We start from the raw sequence: 21,035 nt of genomic DNA, 5'->3' as shown, positions 1-21,035 counted from the left end.
ATCGTCTTTCTCTTCGTGTCCATTCATTATATAGTCACCAATCATTTATTCTTTGCTAGGTACCCAAATGAATTATCTTGGGGTTCGTGGATGAATAAGATAACGCTCCATGAGGGTAGAGAATGCACTAGTTACAAATAGCCACAATGCAAACCGAGGGCCACAGATCCCAAGTGGAGGGGTGAACATCACTCTGTCACTAGTTAATTCACTCTCTCAGTGAGCATGTATGTAGCCATGGTTGTGAGAGCATGTGATAGCCATGGTGGAACACTGGATGCCACTTTCCACTTGATGGAGTAATGTATTTTTTTTCTGGTCCTGGCCTGAGGTGTCTTTTAAGCTTCTAGGACAGAGGTGCCACTGGGCTTTGGCAGTCTGTAAAGAGTCATGGGTGAAAGTGTACGTTATAAGCCTGTATTGTGTGGTGTTTTGGACTGTGAGCCCATCTCCCAGCTCTTTGGGGTTCCTGGTTATTGCGTCCAGTCCAAAGTGACCAGAATGGATGCTCCATGAGGACAAGGATCTGGCTGCTTCAGTCATGGCTCTGTCCCCAGTGTCTACACACTGGTATGCTTTCTGAAGGCTTGAGTTCAAATATCATCCAAAGCTCTCCTGCCCCTTGGGTTGAGATATCATAGGAGCTCTGTCATCCAAACTAGTGAAGTGGTACACCAGAGATATCTGGGGAGGCCTTGAATTTGCCAATCATCATAGCAGCTACTTCCTGGCTGTTGTGTCTGTAGGTTCTGGACTGGACTTAAACAATAGCATATGCCTGTGGCCTGTGGTTTTGGAGTGGTGTGTACTGAGCCCCTGCTGGACACTGCTAGCTTCCAAGCGGCTAGCTTGCATATGTGCTCCCTCCTCCTCTGGGAGGGCCATAGTGAAGACAGTATTGCTCTAGAAGAGATTTTTGTGAACCAGATTGCATAGGGAAATGTTTGTGTATGTGTAGAGTAACATACGTGTATGTATAGAATGTGTACTTGTGTGTACACAGGTATGTGGAGACCAGAGGAGATGCTGGGTGTCCCTCTCTACCACTCTTCACCCTATCCTTTAGAAACAGGGTCTCTCACAGAACTGGGAACTTGACTGGTGGCCTGCAGTCCCCACTGATTATCCTAGCTCTGCCCCAACAGTACTAGGGTTCCTGGTTTTCATGCAGCCACACTCAGTTTTTTTTTATGTGGGTTCTGGGGATTTGAACTCAGGTTCTCATCCTTGTACAAACATTCCTAACCACTGAGCCATCTATCCTCAGCCTGTCACCCTTCTTTTTAACAACTAGCAGCAGATAAATTCCAGGGTCCCTTGCTCCCAAAAGCTTAGCCCACTTTGAGCAGGCAGCATGCTTGGAAAGGAAGTTTGTCGAGAGTGTGACCTCTGAATAGATGGTCTGGGGCGTGCCCAGGGAGGCAGACAGAATCCTGAGTTGCCATCTGCCAGCTGTGTGCTTGGACAAGTCCTTTAACTTCTGCCCCTGTTTTCTCATCTGCTAATTGTTCTAGCAGGAAGCATGGAGTCATGTCTGGTACCTTCTGCCTCCTCAACCCCCACACTCGGTCAGTTTGCAGCTCCCACTGGCTGTTTCCATGCACGTCCCCGATCCATCTGTGTCTTTTCCATTGACGGCACACCTCCGTCACTCCCGTATCCACTTTGCCCTCCTTTCCCTTCCATTTTTCATGAGCCTGGCATAGTTTTCACATCCAAAACTCTGGCTTTTCTGAGTTCAGTCCTTCATCGATACCTGGTCTCATTCAGCATAAAATCCAGCCCGGTCACCATTCCCTTCAACCCTGAAGTATTCAGTGTCTGTCTCCTGCCACACCTCCCGCCTCTTCTCCCTCTACCCAGGCATTGGAACAAAGCAGGCTATTTCCTGTCGCAGCCTCAGGCCCTCGTATGTTCATTTCTTCTGCCTGAGTGGGTTCTTGTCCTCAGCCCAATGCCTCCTCTTCCTCTGCAGGGCCCTAGTGAACGTGCCCTGCCTAAATCAGATGCCTTGCATACCCACTGCAATCTTACTCAGCACTGTTTCCTTTCTGGCACTTACAAATTTCAGTTACACATTTTAGTTAGTTTTGAATTTGCTCTTTATTTTGGTTCTTGCTGGGAAAGACTATATTGTGCTCACTCTCATATCTCCAGTGCTGAGTAAAGTCCCCAGCACACGCAGGCAGCTCTTTGTTGATTGGTTGAAAGGAGGATAGCTAGATAGAGAAAGGGCAGGGTATCAGGAACATAGTAAATCTTACCAAGTACAGCTATTGTAGGCTCTCCCAGTAGTGGAGGCTTTTCTGTAGTAAATGCAGCTACCAGTAGACTTAAGACACAAGCCTGGAGAGAAGTGTGTGTACAGAGAGACGGGTGCTGTTAGGAAGTGCCTCCTGGATGAGCAGCCTTGTGTGGCAGACTCGAAGGACTTGGGCAGCCTCACTCCTTCCCACTGCAATTGTGCCTGTCCAAAGGGTCACTTTTCTTGAAACTGTATCTGCTGAACCTCAGGGAGGACTCTGATTGGATCGGCTTTGTCACATAGTCACATACTGTGACCAGTAACAGGTTAGGAAGATGAGAGCTGAGTCAAAGGGCCCAGCCTAAGTGGAGGAGCCTGAAGGACCAAGGGCCACCTGCATTCATAGGTTCCTGACCAAGGTGTAGTGGTGCAGCTCTGCAATATTAGCTACTCAGGAAGCTGAGGCAGGAGGATAAAAGTCTTGCCTGAGTTTCTCAAAATTTTAAAAGGAAAGAAGGCAGAGCTCCACCTAGTGATCTTCAGTATGTCACAAGGAGGCAGGATTGGCGAGGGGTGGGGGTCCTCCTAAAGCCCTGCCAGCATCAGGCTGTGAACATATCTTGGTGTGATAGCAATTACTGTTGTAGTTTTCATGGCATTTGTGCCTCTCATCCCCCCCATAGGAGAGGGTCACCTGAGGGCCATGTGGCCATCAGCAGACCTCTGGTGCTTGAGAGGAGCCACAGGCCTCTGGCTCAGACATGGCCTAGCAGGACTTCTCAGCTCCCCTGTGGCTCTGCTGGGATGATGTTCCCAGAATATAATTGGCGAGGCAAAATTTTTTTTTTGTTTATATTTTTGGTTTTTAATTAACATTTCTGTAAGAAAGTAATAAATGCTTATTTTATAAAATACAGACAAGCAAAGAAAAAAGATCTATACACATTCAGAGATAATCATTGGTTCTTAGGTTTTTGGCCCCCCTCACCTCTCCTCCAGGTTTCGTGATGGCACCTCATGATCCCAGGCTGGCCTTGAACTCACTGTGTAGCCAAGACTAGCCTTGATCTTGTGACCTTCATGCCCCCACACCCCAAGTACTGAGATTATAGTTTTCCACTACAATGCCCAGATTGGATTTTTTCCCTGCTATTCAGTGCTTATTCATTTGTTCATGTTCAAAATGTGTAAAGTCTAGGGAGTGATAATAGTTCTGTTTACTAATGGCTGACCTCATGGTCTTACTGCTCCCTGGAACAAACACAGCAAATGTTGTTGTTTCCTTCCAGGCAGACCTCTTTGTTACCTTCCTTTCTTTTAATGTTGTAGTTCATGTGTGAATTTAGGCTGTAATTATTTATCAAGGACTCCTATTGTTCTTGGGGTTGATGTGAGCTGTACCTAGATGTCCCATCTGGTTCTCCTAGCCACCTTCAAGAAAGCATGCTGTGATGTTCAGGAGGCAGCAAGGGGAGGAAAAGTAAGTGAGGCTACTTAGTTAGAAAGTGGCAGAGCCAGGCATCACCAGTAAGTCTGGCTGTAAAACTGGGACTCGGAATTCTCTTTCTCATCTCTGTTATTTTCTCTCATTTCTCATGGATAGGCCCTTGTTGTATCTTTCCCTCTCTAATTCCTGAGGTCTCTATTTAATGGTTTATAGTGTGTGCATGTGTTCATATGTACGTGCACACATGTGTATGTGGAGGCCAGAAGTCAACATCAATACCTTCCTTAATTGCTTGTCACCTTATTTCTTGAGCCAGGGTCTCTCACTGAGCCTGGAACTCACTGACTGGCTAGACTGGCAGGCCACCAAGCCCGAGGGATCGGGATCTTCCAGTCTCCTGTAACATGAGCTTTCTCTGGCTCAGCTAGGTCCCTCCGCCTTTCTCTGCCCCAAAGAAACACAGGGACGCTATATGAATTATAAAGCTGTTGACCGTTGCCTATGGCCTCTTATTGGCTAGCTCTGTCTAAATCATTAACCTATTTCTAATAATCTCAGTATTTCCACGTGGTCTTCTCTTACCAGAGAAAGGTCCGGGCCTCTTACACCGTTGGGGTCTACATCACGTCTGCTCAGTGTCTCCACAGAGAAGAGAAGAGAGCGATTTCCTATTTGTCCCTGCTTATATACTGTTACTGCCCAGCTATGTCACTTCCTGCCTGGCCAAGCAGCCAATCAGTGTTTTATTCATTAACCAATAAGAGAAACATACACACAGAAAAACATTCCCCATCAGTCTCCCCCAACCCCAAGATTACAGATATGGGCCACCTCGCCTGGCTTCCTTTATTTAGGTTCTAGGGATCTGAACTTGAGTCTTTTGCTTGTGCAGCAGGCACTCTACCACCTAATTCATCTCCCCAGTACCCTTAATTTATTTATTTTAAAAACAATTACTTAATTGCTTTAAAGAAACATCCCCCAAATCTAACTGTAAGTGTTGATTGTAAGAAAACTAGAAAGTACAGAAAAACTTCAAAAAGAAAAATGAAATTGCCTTGAGACCCTGGCAGTCCACCCTGACTTCCTTCTCGTTATTCTCTTATTTTGAGAGGAAGGGTCACTGGTCCTGAGGTCACTTGTAGCTGTGTGACAGCTGCACACGCTCCTTTGCCGCTATCTTGTCTGCTGTCCAGGGCATGTTGTAACTCTTAAGGCTCTTGTGTGTCCCAAATGTGTTGGAGTCTATGGGGGCTGGAGGGTAGCTGCAGTTCACGTGGAGGTGGGGAGTCCCCACATGACTCACAGGAGGGGAACGCTAACTGCTCCCTCCTGACTCCGTTCTTGCCTTTTGGAGGGAGGTAGTAAGGCAGGGAGAACTACATCCTGGCAGCCTGGGTCCCCTCCCCCTGCCATGGGGCCATCCAGAGCCAATGTGCCTCAAGCCCAGCACCTGCTCTGGGAAGTATGTGCTGACTCCCCAGCTCCCGGGCACAAACTATTTTTGGCGACAGTGACTGTTTGCTAGTAATGAAAACAGAAACCCCTCTCCCTGCCGTGTTCTTCCGTGGGACAGTGCCCTGGGGGCCAGGGCTGCCGCTCAGGCCCCCTCACTATGCATTGCCTGTGGAGCTGGGTAATGACAAAGGCTTCAAGGGACCCAGAAGCTGAGCCACCCACCTTGCTGAAACAAGCCCAAGGCTCAAGCCAGCCTGTACCAGATGGGAGTTGTGAGGTAGGCAGTGGAGCACTTTTTCATGGGTCCTCAGAATGGATCCCTTTTGAGTCTTTGCTTTGCCAGCTGGCTATAGAACACATCAGAAGAGTGTGTGTGCACTTTAGGGGAGGTGACTGTCATTTCATGTTCCCCCCCTTTCTTATGACAGAATGGCTAGAGCAGTCTGAATCCTAGAAGCTAATTGTCCCTGTCTTTATAATGAAGGTGTTGACTGCTATGAGGGACTGAGCCTGCCCCTTAATCATCTGGTTGGTCAAGACAGGGAAGTTGGGCCATATAGAGAATGTAAGTGTGGAGAAATGGGGCCAAGGCCTACACTCAGGCCCAGCACTTACTTGCCATGGCCAAGATGGCTAACTTCATTCCCAGCCTCAGTTTCCATGGCTAGCAAGTGTCTATGCCCGGACCACTTACTGGGTGGTGGCAGTGCCCATAACTGTTATTTTTGTGGGTAAACTGGTTGGAAAGAAGGAAGACCTTAGGCCTTATCTCAGAAGCCAGGTGTTGGGTATAGCTGACGCTTTGAGATTCCCATCTTCCTGGTATAAGAAAGAGTATGCCTGTCACCACAGTAGGAATGGATAGGGTGGGCAAGATTGGTTCCCTCCTGCCATCATCTGTGTTAGGAATGTGGCAGGTTCTAGAGCAATATCCCAGGACTGATTGCTTTGGATTACATAGGGCTGTCATCCCATGAGTCCAACATGTGGTTTGGCACCACTTTGGCAGTTGTCTTTGGAGGTGAGGCTCAGGGCAGAGGTCAGGGACTTCCCCTCAGTTTCTGTGTTGCACCAGCTCAGAAGATCTGGAAGGAATGGAGCCTTGACAACTGGTAGTAGGGAGGGCTTGGGCTTGCCGAAGCAGAGAAAGCCTTGAGGGGGCGAAGTACTGAGTGTGCTGTTGCTGTGGTGGGCATAGCGATGCCAAGGACCCCAGAACCTCAGGAGTTCTGGGAAAATGGGAAAGCCTTCTCCATGCGGTGAGGTTTAAAGGAAAATGCCAAAGCCTTCCTTGGGGAATCAAGTGTGAGTGTTAACAGTGTGTTTAGAGAATGTCTACCATACCCTCTCCCCGATGTTTACTGCCTTAAGACTGCTCTGCTACAGACACCACTCCAACCAAGTTTAGCTAGACCTGTTGTCTCCTTGATCCAACTATACTCCATAAACCTTGCCTCCTTGTTTATTTGTGTGTAATAATAACCCTGCCTCCCTGTTCAACCATATGCAATGACACCTCCTCCCTGTTCAGCTCTCTGGAATAATCACACTGAGCTTCCGGGGTGCTGCAGTTTCTCCATCCAAGAGCCCAGGCCACCCAACCCCGGTTTCCTGTCTGTGTCATCTTCCTTCTCTTGCAGTCCCCAGTTAGTGCTTGGAAATGGTGTGGCTGTCATGGAAGCTGGGGACCTTCCTAAGTCACATCCTATTCTGGTATTGGTTTCTGTAGGGTGCAGGTAGCCAGGGCCTCGTCCCAGTGCTGTTGTTTGGATGACACAAGCAGGCTACCTCTTTCCTAGCTCCTGTATTTTTCCCCCTTTTGTAAATTTGCTACTGGGCTAGATTATCTCTAAGGTCTCTTTGAAGTCTGCCTCTGACTTTGGCAGGCAATGGGTTTCTCCTCATTTTCTTGGGTATCCATTGGCTCCTTTTCATGTCCTCAGAACCTGGTAGCTATGGTGATAGCCCCCTGGCTCGGGTCCTAGCCATCCTCTCAGAAGCTTTGTTGGGCTTCCTTAGCTTTGGGGCCCAGTGCTGCTGTGGGGCTGTTAGTGTTCAGTGGCCCTGGAAAACTACAGAGAAGGCTGCCTGCCCCAGGGTCTCCTGAGAGATCTCCAGCACCTCCTGTTTGGGCACCCATGGCAAGCTCTGGAACAATACAGCCCTTGTCTGTAGACAGAGAGTCTGCTTCTCAGGTCTCCAGCCCCCTGGCTCCTGCCTACAACCTAATTGTTTCCTTGCTGAGACAGGCAAACTACCCAGAAGACAAACCTCCTGTGCTGACCAAAAAGAGTACTCTGCTAGAGGGGTCTGGGATTAGGCTCCTGGTCCTGCAGGACTGAAGCTGGGAGTCAGACATGCAGCTGTGATATGCTTGGGACACTGGGTACACTCTGATGCAGCAGGATTTGCCACCTGTGCTCAGAGCTCTTGTCCTGCAAACCTGCAGGAGGCAGATGTAGGTAGGTAGGAGGAGGGGGAGAATTGGGATTGGCGATATAGGTCACTGGTAAAGTGCTTGCTTAGCATATGCAAAACTAAGGGTTTGGTATTGAGAAAATGGGGGGAGGGACTTGGGTCAGGACGATATCAGGGACCAGCAAACTGTAAAGATGACTGGAGACATGAGCATGTTGTCAGGGACTTAGTTGTCCCTTGGAGGGCTGGGTTGTCCATAGGAAATGTTTGAGACTTGCCCTTTATGGGCACCCTGAACTGCTGGGGCAGCCCCAGCTTAGGCCTGTTGTCACAGCTCCCCGTTTGCTTCAAGAAATGGCTTGGTGTGGTGGCATATCATATGGTCATTTGTCACTGAGCTGTCACCTGCTTGTTCCTCAGGCCTGCTGCATCCACAAAGGAGGCCAGGGAAGCCTGAAGCTCTAGGGAGCTGTACCCTAGAGCAGGGCAGGGTCAGAGAAGGGTCTCTGAGCCTGGCTTAGTCAGGTCTAGCCCCTCTCATTCGCCAGTTCCCCAGAAGGAAAGTGTCACTCAAGGGTTTTTGTGGCTCTTTGACAGTAGTGCAACTATCTACTCTAACACCAAGACTTCCTTTCAAATGGTCTTTAATTTTCTTTTAAGATTTACTTTTCTGCTAGGCAGTGGTGGCACACGCCTTCTAATCCCAGCACTTGGGAGGCAGAAGCAGGCGGATCTCAGTGAGTTTGAGGCCAGCCTGGTACACACACACACACACACACACACACACACACACACACACACACACACACACACACACACACACACACACACACACCGGATCTCAGTGAGTTTGAGGCCAGCCACACACACACACACACACACACACACACACACACACACACACACACACACACACACACACACACACACACACACACACACACAGTTGCTTACAGAGGCCAGAGATGTCAGAGCCCCCTGGAGCTGGAGTTATAGGTGGTGGTGAGCTGACAGACAGAGGACCTGGAACTGAACTCTGGTCTAATGCAAGAGCAGTGAGTGCCTTAACTGCTTGGCTTATCTCCAGCCTGGCCTCTGCTTTGGAAAAGGTGTTCCCGTTGTCATGTTGTCCTCTGTTTTGTTCTGTGTGGGAGACTGAACCCAGAGTCTTGAGCAGACTATTATAGTTTTGACTTGAGCTTAACTGTGGGCTCTTACGGATAATGGTGTTTATTTATTGAGACAGGGTCTCCCTCTGTAGCCTAAGCTGGCAGCCCTCTCTTTATTTTGGGAAGTGTGGAGGAAGGGAAACATCAGTTCTCCCCAAGCTCAGGTACACCTGTGTTTCTCTCATTGGCCGTGTCTGGCTGTTTTCAACTGGCAGCGAAACAGGTGTTTTTGGAAATTCCTGCCGATGACATGGAAGCCAATAAGCACAGGCTGTGTTTTGAGTGGCACATGTGAGTCTGGCCAGAAGCCTATCCTAGATGACACCTTCCTACTGATGTGCTGGGGTGGGACCAGGGATACCAGTGCAAGGGGAAGCAGGAAAGGAGAGACAGTGAGGCCCCAGGCCTCTGGGAGATGAAGCTTGACATAGCTGGCAAGTGTTTAGGGAGTGACTGAATAAACCCACTTGCTCGGGGCCAAAGAGCTGAGGCCCACAGGCCAAATCTAGCCCACTGTTGTTTAAAGAATGAAGGTTTTTTTTTTTTTTCAAACTGGTGGGGGGGCACAAAATATTTTGTGACAGATGAAAATGATATAAAATTCAAGTTTGAGTGTCCCCGAATGAATATCATTTGAACATGGCCACAGCTAGTCATTTACATGTTGACCTAGGTATGTGTGGGAGTAGCCATGGCAAAGTGGAAGGGCCTTTCTTTCTCTATGTGGGGAAGTAGGGCTGGGGAACTGCTATGAAGCAGGCCCTGGTAGGTGGCACTGATGCTGGACAGTGACACCGGGTGCAAACCAGAGCCAGAGAGCTGTACCAGGCAGTAGTGGGAAGAACCAGAAAGGAACTGACATGTGTGGCTGAGGAGCCTGAAGCAGGGGTGGGCCTATAGGGTTGGGTGGGAAGGAGGCCTTCTGGGAGCTCCTCGCAGCTGCTTTCATCCCCCCTGTTAAGAGTTCACCCTAACTAGGCCCTTACTCCAAATGTCCCCTCAGTTCTGGCTGGAGTTATAGAGCATTTGTGTGTATGTGGCCCATGCCAGGCAGAATGGCCCCTAGCATAACCACTGTCCTCTCCCTGGCCCACATGTGTGTGGATGGCTCCCCGTGTCAGCCGGCAGTTTCTAAGTATAGACCCAGGCTGCCCCGTGGCTGCTGGTAAGTCCCAGGATACCATCTGATACTCAGTATGACCTGTGACCCCAGCCACTGCCAGCTGCTGGAGACTGGGGGTGGGGGCATATTTGGCCAAACCCTTCCCTGCCTTCGGCTACAGAGAACAGAGACTAGCAGACTCCCGTTAATGGCCTGGCTTAATTGTCACAGGCTGGGATGATCTCGTTTGCAACTGGCCCTGCTTCCTCATTATTACCAGCAAGGATAACTTAATGTCACTCACTGGAAAACATAAGTCATGGTTTGAGGGAAAATGGCAGCGCCAAGGAGGCCATGTTCCTGACGCGCCTCTCATGTGAACCCCCAGGCATATTGGGTCCATGGCTGGGCATATGGCTTCTCTCAGCTTCTAGCTAACACATCTTATCCTGGCTCAGCAGCTGGAGTGAGCAGCAGTTCTTTTAGAGCCAGTGTGAGTTACTAGCCTCCATCCCTTCTCCAGTTCTCCAGGGCATGACAGAGGGAGCCAGATGTTCTTAGTTGTTAGATGACCGTCTTCTATAGGCCTCCAGGTGGGTGGGCAGCCAGGGGACCTCTCAAGCCAGAGAGGGTTTCCCAGTGGCTCTCCCCATGAGTTCCTCTTCAGCAGGAGGCAGGCTGATTCCTAACCTACTTCTGGTTCTCTAGCATACATGGCAATGACTGATTTGACCTCATTTCCTAACACAGACTCCCCTGTGCTGTACCTGTCTTGATGGGTGGGTGAGACACATCAGTGTGTGGGGTCTGGGAGCTCTGATACCAGGACCACTGGTTATCACCAGGCATGATGCCACAGGATCAGGGTGCGCTCAGGGAGGCTCATCTCCCTGAAGGGGCTGGGCAGTCACAGTTTACTTTCTTCTCTTAGCACCCCCATTCAAGCATGCCTGCCTCATAGAACTTTTCTTCTTGTTTATTGTTGGGTCCCAAACTAGTCACAAGAGTTGGAAGACCCCACTCTTTATGTGCAGGGTGGGTGACTCATTGAGATAGCCTGGCCACCCAGAGTGCTTGCTCACTGCTGCAAGATAGGCCTCATGTGCCAGCAGAACAAAGGCTTTAGAGGTCACTGGTCACTGGTCAGATCCACTGCTGGGAAGGACCACATTCCCCCAGAGCCTCCATCCTCAGGCCCCAGGCTCTGTGTCCATAAACGCATCTGGATTAGTTGCCACCAAGTAAAAACAACCATTCAAAGATAATCCAGAGTATCATTACTGTTCAAAAGCAAACAAATAAGGACTGGAGAGATGGCTCAGTGGTTGAGAGCACTGACTTCTCTTCCAGAGGACCCGGGTTCACTTCCCAACATGGCAGCTCACAACTGTCTGTAACTCCAATTCCAGGGGACCCAACACTATTGCACATAAAATAAAAATAAATAAATTTAGGAAACAAAACAAACAAAAAACCAGGGTCTTATGCAACCCAGGAAGCCTCAAACTTCTTATGTAGCCACACCTGACTTGAACTGCTTGTACCCCCCATGCTCAGTCTCCCAAGTTTTGGATCACAGGCATGGCATGCCCAGCCCAGCTCAGTTTAGATTTTTTTTTTTTATGCCGGAAGTCCTGGCACCCTTCCTGGCTTTCTCTACCCCCATATAACTGAGAGCAGTGGGTGGGTTTCTGGTTAGCCTTGCCCTTTGTGGTAGAAGACATCTTATCTAGACCTAGGTCTAGAGATAACTCCCATTGCTGCAACTTCTTTCTGGGAACTGAGGTTGTCTCCCCCAAATTCCCTGTCTGCTTCTTCATTCTGGGGAGACTTAAGTGGTAGAAAGAACTGTCACTCGGGAAAATGGCAGCAGACTGGTGTAAATGGAGTGCTAAATGGTCTCCATGTGAGGGTGTGTATTCACACCCCTAGAAGCCAGGTGGGAACACCAGTGACCCATGCTGGAGAGGCTGGACGGCTCTGGCACATGGAGGGCTCTAAGGTGGCTTTCTTCTCCAGCTGCCCCGCTTTGATCTTGCCCATTTTTTAGCATTGTTTTGAATCAAATCATGAAGAGGAGGGGCAAGGGAAAGATAGAAAGGCCACACTTGTGCCTTATTCAAGGGGGAGCAGATTGATCCGAAGGCTTCAGAGGAGTGAGACACTTCTAGCTAATTTGAAGCTATATAAAAAAAATCTTTTTTTCTTTTTACATTTTTTTTATGTATTAAGGAAAGAGATTTGAACATGTTTCTCTTTCTAGGAAAGGCAATTTGTTTGGATAAAGAACAAAGGACCTCCCATGTTACTAGGTGGTTCTGTTGGAATGTGTGTAGAAATTGGCTATTTCAAAGTAGCCCTCTCCCCTAGATGGAAGCTTCTGAGTTCCAGGTTAGCAATCTCGGCAGGGTGGGACAGTGGCAGGAGCTCTGGCATCTGACAGGCTGCCATTTAAGTCATGTGAGGTCTCCAAGCTTTAATTCATGGGCTGAGTGGCATGGACTTCCTGAGTCGGCTCCAGTGGAGACAAGGCACACGAAGCAGTGGGCATATTGTACTGGCAAATGGATGGTAGTAATGAATGTGATTATTTTGTTTGAGAAATTGAAAGGGCGTGGTTGATGAAGAGGAGATAAAAATGAAAGAAGAAAAGGGGGAAGCCCTTCCTATTAGCTTTATAGTTAGGTTGGAGGTTGGGGTTCCCATGTCTGACTCCTTCGTTGCCACAATGTCTCTCATCTTCCAGGAAGCTGCTGAGTCAGCGTTCTTGAGAGAGAGAGAGAGAGAGAGAGAGAGAGAGAGAGAGAGAGAGAGAGAGAGAGAGAGAGAGAGAGAGAGCATGGCATCTGTAGATGACCCGCTAAGGACATCCCATCCCAGGTAGAATGCTGCTTTGTGTAGTGGTCTTTTGGCTTGGCCGGCCTCAAATTTCAGATCCTCTTGTACGCAGATCCCTGCTGGGATTATAGCTGTGTGCTGTGTCCCACCCGGCTGTTGAGTGCAGTTGTGTGGAGGTGAAGGTCACCTGTCCCTGTCACAACAATATTATCAGGCTTCTTTCCATGGCAAAATGAAGGGAAAGGATGCCCAAGCTGCACTGCGATGAAGAACAGTTGCTGGGGAAATAAAGGCTGGTGGGCAGGGGAAAAGCTGCCATGTGGGGTGGGCAGGGGAAAAGCTCCCTGTGTGGGAACCCATTTTTAATCAGCCTCCCCTCCCTGTGCTGCTCTCAGCAGCGGGTTTCCTGTGGGCTTTCATGTGATGGGTGGAAGGATTTCTGACAGCCGAAAGTTTGTCTGACCAATGATGGCGATCTTTCTTGGTACTGTTGTGTTTCTCTCTCATTGTGGTGGGGGCTGTTGCAAACAGTGCTGAATAAAACTCACGTTGTCATGCTTGACCTCAAGCTACCCCTACCTGCTGCACCATCTTGCTGGCCCAATAATAGCTTTTTAAAAGTTCACTTTGGTATTAATGTTTGTATGTGTATGGTGTGTGCACATGCGCACACTGCAGTGTATATGTACAGGGTCAGAGGGCATCATGTGGACTCCGTTCTCTTCTTCCACCTCAATCTGGGTTCCGGGGACTGAATTTGGGTCATGGCAAGCTCCATCTTGGGGTGCCCCTGCCCCCCAAGGGGTTTTGCCCAGCAGTGTAGCTCTTTGAGGCTCATTCTCCAGATGTCACGTGAACCAGTGCTCTGCAAATACTCTACCACTGAGACACACATCCAGCCCTGCTTCCCCACCCCTCCCCCCACTTTGTAGACAGTCTTATGTCACCCAGGCTGGGGTCAGACTTCCTGTGTAGGCAAAGATGACCTTGAGCTTGTGATCCTTCTGTCCCTACCTCCTGAGAGCTAGAATTATAGGCATAGGCCACAAGGCCTGGTTTATGCAGTGCCAGGACTAGAACCCAGGGCTTTGTGCATGGCAGGCAAACACTCTGCCAACTGATCTACAATGTCCTCTGCCTTCACAGTCTCACTAAATTGTCAGAGCTGGTCGGTCTTTAATTCACTTTCTAATCCAGGCAGGCTTTGAATTTAGGATCGTCCTGCTTCAGCCTCCCAGGTAGATGGGATTAACAGACCATAGCTGGTTTAGCTGACCTACTTTGACCGACTTAAATACAAGTCAGGCTAGTGCCTCTGTAGTTGTTGGCAAGGACTCTTTTTGTTGTTTGATACTTGTTAAAGGCAATTTAGTTTGAGATCTCTCTTGTAGGATTCAGATACAATCAAGATGGGAAGGGCTACCAAAGGTGTCATAATTCCCAACTTTTCTGTACCAGAGAATTGAGAGAGAGAGGAAGAAGTTGCGAGCCCCCATCCAGACCCTCCTGGTGTTTTCTTCCTCCCCTTAACCCCAGCACAAAGGTGGCTCTCCACTTCCCCTGCTGAGGGTGGGGGTGAGAGTGCTCTGCCTGTGTCCCTGACAAGTGGTGGCTTCTAGTCAGAGGCTCAGCCAGCAGCTGACTCCTGCCACTCAGCTGGGAGGCCTGTCCTGCAGAGCAGTGGGTTGAAACTCTCTCCCAGCTCCCCCAGCTTTCTTCCTGTCCCTTCTGTGTCTCTCCTGTCCCCCAGGAGATTCCCCAAGAGCTAACACTGGATGCCTTGCTGGAGATGGACGAGTCCAAGGCGAAGGAGATGCTGCGGCGTTGGGGGGCCAGCGCTGAAGAGTGTAGCCGGCTACAGCAAGCTCTCACCTGCCTACGGAAGGTGACTCGCCTGGGTAAGAAAGGCTTGCTTCCCTCCCCCAGGCCTCTGTTCCTGCCTGTGCTCCCAGGCCTGGCCAGTCTCCTGGGAGGTGGGACTTGTACAGAAGTAGGTCTTGGGACAGGGAGGGGAGTATGCCTCGGTTTCTGAGGCAGCTTTGGTGCGGTTGTTGAGAAAAGTACGCTGGGCCTTGGCCCCAAGGGAACCCTCTCAGAGTCTCCAGAGCCTTGGAGCCCAATTGCTCTGGCCAGTCTGACCTAGGAAGCTTCAGCCATTGTTAGGAATCCCTAGTTGGCTTTCAGGACAGGCCCTGTATGACAGGCCTCCCACACATACAGGAAGGCATCTGTGTTGCTCCAACCCCTCCACTAGCTTCCTGCATTACAGCCTCCCTCCGCTAACCAGTTCCCCTGTTGCTCCCATCCTCATGGGTGGTTTCGACTCTACTCACAAGGGCCCTCTGGCCCGGCATAATTAGAGAAATCATGCAGCTTCTGGGAGTGTGTCCAGGACTGTCCCAGGCCGTGTATAACCCTGCCATTACCACAATCTCCTCAGGGATTATTCATAGGCATTTCATATCTTCCCTTGGAAACAGTTTCCAACTCTTGACCTAGTGTTCCCATCACTGCCCAAAGAAGGCACTGAAATAAGCCTAATGAGTGGAAGCAGGCCTCATTTAAAAGGTTTCAGAGACCTGAGCCGCCTGCTTCATCTCTGCCCTCCTGAGGCCCTGAAAAGGGAGGCACCCAGTTTTTTTTTGAATTTTTTAAAAAGATTATACTTATTTATTATGTATACAGTGTTCTGCCTGTGTGTATGCCTGCAGGCCAGAGGAGAGCACTAGATCTCATTACAGATGGCTGTGAGCCACCATGTGGTTGCTGAGAATTGAACTTAGGACCTTTGGAAGAACAGGCAGTGCTCTTAACCGCTGAGCCATCTCTGCAGCTACTTAAATTTTTTTTTTTTTTTTTTTTTTTTTTAAGGCAGGGTCTCACTGTGTAGCACTGGCTGGCCTAGAACTCCCTGTGTAGGCCCGGCTGGCCTCAAACTCACAGAGATCCACCACCACCATGCCCAGCTAATTTATTTTATCCCTCAAAGGGCAGGGCTTGAGTTCCTTACTTACAGTACCTGAGTGTGTGTGCTACTAGATACGTCTGTGTTCCACTATGCCAGGACACAGCTCTAGGGACACAAACTTTTGTGGTTTCGTTTGTTGTCCACTCCCAGATTTGAAACACCTGCATTCCTATGACAGGTTTTGGACTTCCCATGTCCCACATGACTTCTTCACTGTCACCAGGGTCATAAGCCATCAGAGCATCTTGCTTGCTTACACCCCAGCAGGACCTGGTGAGGGTTCAGCCACCCTGTGCCTCAGTTCCTCATCTGTACAATAAGGGAATAGCTGCCCCTCTGGTAGGACTGAAGGTGAAATGAACTCTAAGGGTCACTAAAGGTCAGGTGTGCTTTTCAGTATTAGGCTGTGGAGGATGGGAAATGTTGCCATTATTTCCCCTTTCAGTCGCTGGTCTTTTCTTCCTATGTAGTCTGTGTTGGCTATGAGCTCACCATCCTCCTATGTCGGCTCCCTGAGTGCTATGATACAGATGTGTGCCACTCAGCCCGGCTGATTCTTGGTTTTTGTTTTATGTCCGTTCTGCTTTGTTTTGAGACAGGGTCTTACTCTATAAGCAGGGTTTCTGACAGGCAGTGTACTACCATACCCAACCGATGTTTGAAGATTTTTTTTTTCCATCTTTCCTTTTTGGTTTTTGAAACAGGGTCTCTTGTAGCCTAGACTGGCCTTGAACTCACCATGTAGTCAAGGATGCCCTTGAACTTCTGATCCTTACACCTTTTGCTCCCTGAATACTGGGATCACAGGTGTGCCAGCTCCTATCGCCACCCCAGCTAATGTCCTAGAGCAGAATTTTCCCTTCCTCACATACCTCAGCTCTCTACAGGATCTGTCGCCGCCTCTTCCTTCTCTGATGTCCCACTTTGGGGTGGGTGTCCCAGCCTTCCCCTTTGTGTCAGCTGAGTATTATGGAAGGCACTGTTTGGGCGCACAGGAGCTCCTGACAAGCCAGGTGAAGCTGGGAGTAGAGCCTGCTACTGCTGAGGAACAGTGTCACCTCAGTCAGAGTGTCATGCTTTCAGATAGTAGTGGCACTCTTGAGTCCCTTGTATTTCTTACTGACCCTTTACCCCACAGGAGGGGAGCACAAAGAGGACTCTGGTTGGAATTCGGCAGATACACAACGGGAAAGTAGTTTGGGGCCTTCCGTGGACATGCTCTCCCCGCTGGGCAGAGTGGGTGCCAGCACTCAGGGCCCTCGTTCCGTCTCCGTGTCAGCCCTGCCTGCCTCGGACTCTCCAGTCCCCGGCCTCAGTGAGGGCCTCTCGGACACCTGTATTCCCTTGCACACCGGTGGCTGGCTGAACCCCCGGTCCCTGCACAGCTTCATCACACCCCCTACCACACCCCAGCTACGACGGCACGCCAAGCTGAAGCCGCCAAGGACACCCCCACCGCCAAGCCGCAAGGTCTTCCAGCTGCTGCCCAACTTCCCAACACTCACACGCAGCAAGTCCCACGAGTCCCAGCTGGGAAACCGAATTGATGAAGTCTCCCCAATGAGGTAAGTTTGTCTGTGACTTCCTCTTAAACATATGCAAAGGACTGATACAGTCAACATAGATGTATGGAGAAAAAAATAAGTGTCCATCCCTCTGATGTAATTGGACTCAATCCCAACAGATCTCTTTCTGTACATACATAAATATATAAAATGATGCCATGTATCAGTCAGGATAGGCTAGACTAGGCCACAGTAACAAACAGGCCCTGTATCTCCAGTGCTTAAAACGCCAGTAGAACAACTCTTGTCTGGAACATTACTGGTCACTGATAGATCAAACGGAATTCTAGATGTTATGCCCTGGCAATTAAATAGAGTTCCTTTGGACTGGTGAGATGGCTCAGAGGTTAAGAACACTGGTTGTTCTTCCAGAGGTTTTGAGTTCAATTCCCAGCAACCACATAGTGGCTCACAACCATCCATAAAGAGATCTGGTGCCTCCTTCTGGCCTGCAGGGATACATGCAGGAGGGACACCGTATACATAATAAATAAATAAATCTTTTTTAAAAAAATAGAGTTCTTTCTCTATTTTCGTAAGTTGCTTCTAATGATCCACCATTGAAGGACTAAACATATTGGGAAAGAACACTTCTCATCTCCAGCACACACCAAAAGCATTTGGGAAAAAATGTGTATGTGCAGTTTTTCTCTTTTCCTTATTTCTTAACAATACAGTAGAACAACTATTTAAATGGCGTTTATACATGGTCCAAATGCAGGGGTGTCGTGGCTCATGTAGGTCTCTGTAGAGGTACACAATGAAAAGGCTCCTCACCACCACTACCAGTTTTACCCTCACCTGAAGCCAAACAAGCTGCGAGGTTTCTTAATATCCACAATAATCGAAGCCACCTGACTTAAAAACCTGCTCGTGGCATGCTGTCGTATAACTTAGTTGGCATGTCCCTTCCAGGGGGTGTTTAGATCCTTGTGGGTTTTGCTTTTCTCTTTGGGTTCTTTTCCTTGTCTCCCTGAGGAGTCAGGCACCTGGCTCTGTCTGTGACGTGGTAATCCTTTTATGCTCACGTGCAGCCTGTCTTGGGCCCATCATGTGTCAGATGCTGGGTGGCTGAGCTGGCTTTGCATTATTGACTGTGGAGCAGAAACCCAGAAGATCCCTATGCTGACCTCCCTATCCAGCTGTGCCACCCAGCCCAGACGCTACCAGGTACAGCTGTAGAATACAGGAGAGTTACTGCAAGCCTATGGGTCCGTTGGAGAGGCCCTCACAGTGGCTCGAAGCTGGTGCCCTTGTTTCTCATTTTTTTCTCCAGAAGAGCACTAGGCTTTGTCCCATGGTCAATTAGGGAACATATCCTCAAGCCAGGAACACTGCTGCCTTCAGACTTTGGGATTCGGAGTCCATTCCCCCCACACCCAGCCACCTGATTGAGCCCTGACAGAGGCTCCCCCTTGCTCCCTGCCTCCTTTAGGAGAGGTGAGTTCCAGAGGAGAAGGCAGGCTTGCTGGGAGCCTGTCCTTACTTGACCCTTCCTGGAATCCATCTTTCAGCTCTGCATAGCAGATTCCCTGCTCTCCTACCCAATTCCCTGCCTCTAACACACCAACCCACCCCTTCTTCATGGACCTTGGGCACCCAACCCCGTAGACCGTGTGACTGAGGAAGATAGTGTTTCCTCGGTGGTAAAAGGGGAGTGAATCTGCTATGCTGAGTGGCTAGCAAGGCTTACACAGAGCCAGGTCTCTGTCCCTTGTCCCAGCCTTTGGCCTGCTCTATTACCAGGTAATTTTCCAGGGACAGGCTGAGCCAATGTAATGACATCACCCCCTTTTTCTCCCTTTTGTCTCTCCAGGTTTGGTAAGAACAATTTATTTTCATCCCTTCTGCCACCGGAAGTCATGTTCGAGTCGCTGTCCCTGTCTAGGGTGGATTTCTCTGACCCCACCTTGGCCCTGTTGGCAAGCTATTCCATAGTTCAGAAGCAGAAGTGCTGGCAACCGCTCCATGAAATAGCTCGAAGACAGCTGACCTTAAATGAGTGGCTGGCCTTAGCCCAGCCCATGAGAAGTAGAGACTCTGAAAGTGTCTCGGTTCACATGAGCCCCATTCCAAGCCTGTCTCCACCTTGCCATCATTGTAGTGACCCCTGTGCCTACTCCTTTCTTCTGAGCTATCTCAGAAAGCTGTGCTCTGGGTGGGAGACGTCGTCTACCTGGTGCCCTACTGAGGTCTCAGAACCCCCCTCTCTAGGAGACAGACGTTCCCAGAGGCAGCTCCAAATCTGAGGGTGTAAGTCCCTGGAGGAGAAAAGGAGGCCTAGGCAACCCTGGCACCCCCTTCCCTCCCCTCTGTCTCCAGCTGGGGTCAGGTTCTCACTTGTACTCACAAACTGCAGAGGGGTCAGCTGGGCCTCCTGAGTCTGCTTTGGGTGGTCTGAGTATCGAAGCAGCAATGTCTGGGGTTTTCTAAGAGAAATAGTGATTTGTTTTTCTACCAGCTACTTGATTAACAGTGGCTGGGGTAAGGTCCAGGGAGAGAGGGCAGACAGTGACAGTCCTTGAGTGGGAGGTGCTGCAGGGTCCCAGGAAGGCACGGGTAAGGAGAGGAGGGTACCTGCATTTCTCTCTCTAGGACCGATACCAAAGCCAGCTTCTCGGACCCTAGGCTATCCTTGACCATCACTACTCATTAGAATACAGTGGCTGTGGTGGTGTCGGAACCACAGCAGCAAAGCTATGGGGCTCTCAGGACCAGTGTTCCATCCAGGTCCAGACCAGTGCTACCTGGGCACAAATAGCGGCATACTTGTGGCCAGTGTGACGAATCAGAGGTCAGGCTCTGAGCCTGATGACTGCCTCTCACTTTCCTACTATTTCTCTGTAGCTGGCCACTCACAACTCTCAGAGTGGTGTGTTTAGATGGCCTTGGCTGCTGACTGGAGTGGGGTGACCCTAGGAGGAAGTTGGGGGGCAACAGCCTCATAGGGGTGTGCCAGAGAGCTGCAGGCGATCTGGTTGGGGGTTCCCAGTCATCAGGAGGGTGGCACAGGATCTTTTTTGTTACAATCACAGTTCTTTGGTATGTATTATTGTACTACTGAACTGTGGTACCTGGCCTTAGATGAGTCTGTGTTGTGAGCACCAGCTGTGTGAAGGAACATTAGGAGAGAGGGGCAGTAGCTACCCTGGGGGGTGGGGGTGTACTGACTCAAGGGACATTTGTCACCTGAGCACTGTGCCCCTGATTTTTTCTGGGTTATAGAGACCTTTGATACATTGGATTAAAATCCAGACCCTGTCCATCAAGAAAAAAGCCTGCAGTAGTCTACTGATCAGCACTGATGAGGAGTCCTGGGTCCCTGAATCCTTTCTTCAGACTCAGAGAATGGGGTTCAGAGAATAGGCTATGGGTGATGGACAGTATCCAGCTGCTGTTCCGCTGCAAAGCCAGCCTTGCCGTAAACACTGGGGTGCCTGCTCTTAGAGGAGAGGGAACCCCCAGGGGACCTGAAGAAGGTAAGCAGAGGGGACCCTCCAAGCCTATGGTCCTCCTTGGCAGAGAAAGAGGAGCAGGGATGTCCCCAAAGGTTCAAGGGATGACCAGGAAGAACCACGCCTTCTCCTTGCTCTTCCCACCCAGATCAGCAAGGACTGTCTCCAAAGTGCTGCTGGCTGGTGGAGTTGCATGGTTGACCAGCCCTGTGCCTTCCACTGAGCTCAAATTTCCACCTGTTTAACCAGAGTTAGCCAAAGTTGAACCCTAAAGGAGAATGGCCATGAAAGGGGGCAAAAAAGGCTGGCATATGCATGAACTTGCCTTGCCTTGCCTTTGCACTCCTGCTGCCTCCCCAGTCTGCCTCCC

The 21,035-nt window shown here is 49.8% G+C and overlaps 1 protein-coding gene across 5 annotated transcripts in view; it reads left to right on the top strand.

Annotated features, from left to right (window-relative positions):
* Nucleotides 1-21,035, top strand: part of Ksr1 (kinase suppressor of ras 1) — a 130,963-nt gene that overhangs the window by 84,698 nt on the left and 25,230 nt on the right. For 2 of the 5 annotated variants that reach the window (XM_035447527.1, XM_035447526.1), the window contains exons 1-4: nucleotides 134-5,427; nucleotides 14,428-14,575; nucleotides 16,784-17,210; nucleotides 19,027-19,031. In XM_035447527.1, the coding sequence (XP_035303418.1) occupies nucleotides 5,308-5,427; nucleotides 14,428-14,575; nucleotides 16,784-17,210; nucleotides 19,027-19,031 (700 nt within the window). In that variant the 5' untranslated portion in view covers nucleotides 134-5,307. Of the gene's footprint in view, nucleotides 1-133; nucleotides 5,428-6,879; nucleotides 6,887-14,427; nucleotides 14,576-16,783; nucleotides 17,211-19,026; nucleotides 19,032-21,035 lie in introns of those variants that run through there. The other 3 variants (XM_027426547.2, XM_027426548.2, XM_027426553.1) reach the window with 2 other exon arrangements.

Source organism: Cricetulus griseus, chromosome 7, assembly GCF_003668045.3.
Source record: "Cricetulus griseus strain 17A/GY chromosome 7, alternate assembly CriGri-PICRH-1.0, whole genome shotgun sequence".
Taxonomy (NCBI): Eukaryota; Metazoa; Chordata; class Mammalia; order Rodentia; family Cricetidae; genus Cricetulus; species Cricetulus griseus.
This window is presented reverse-complemented; position numbering and strand designations above follow the sequence as displayed.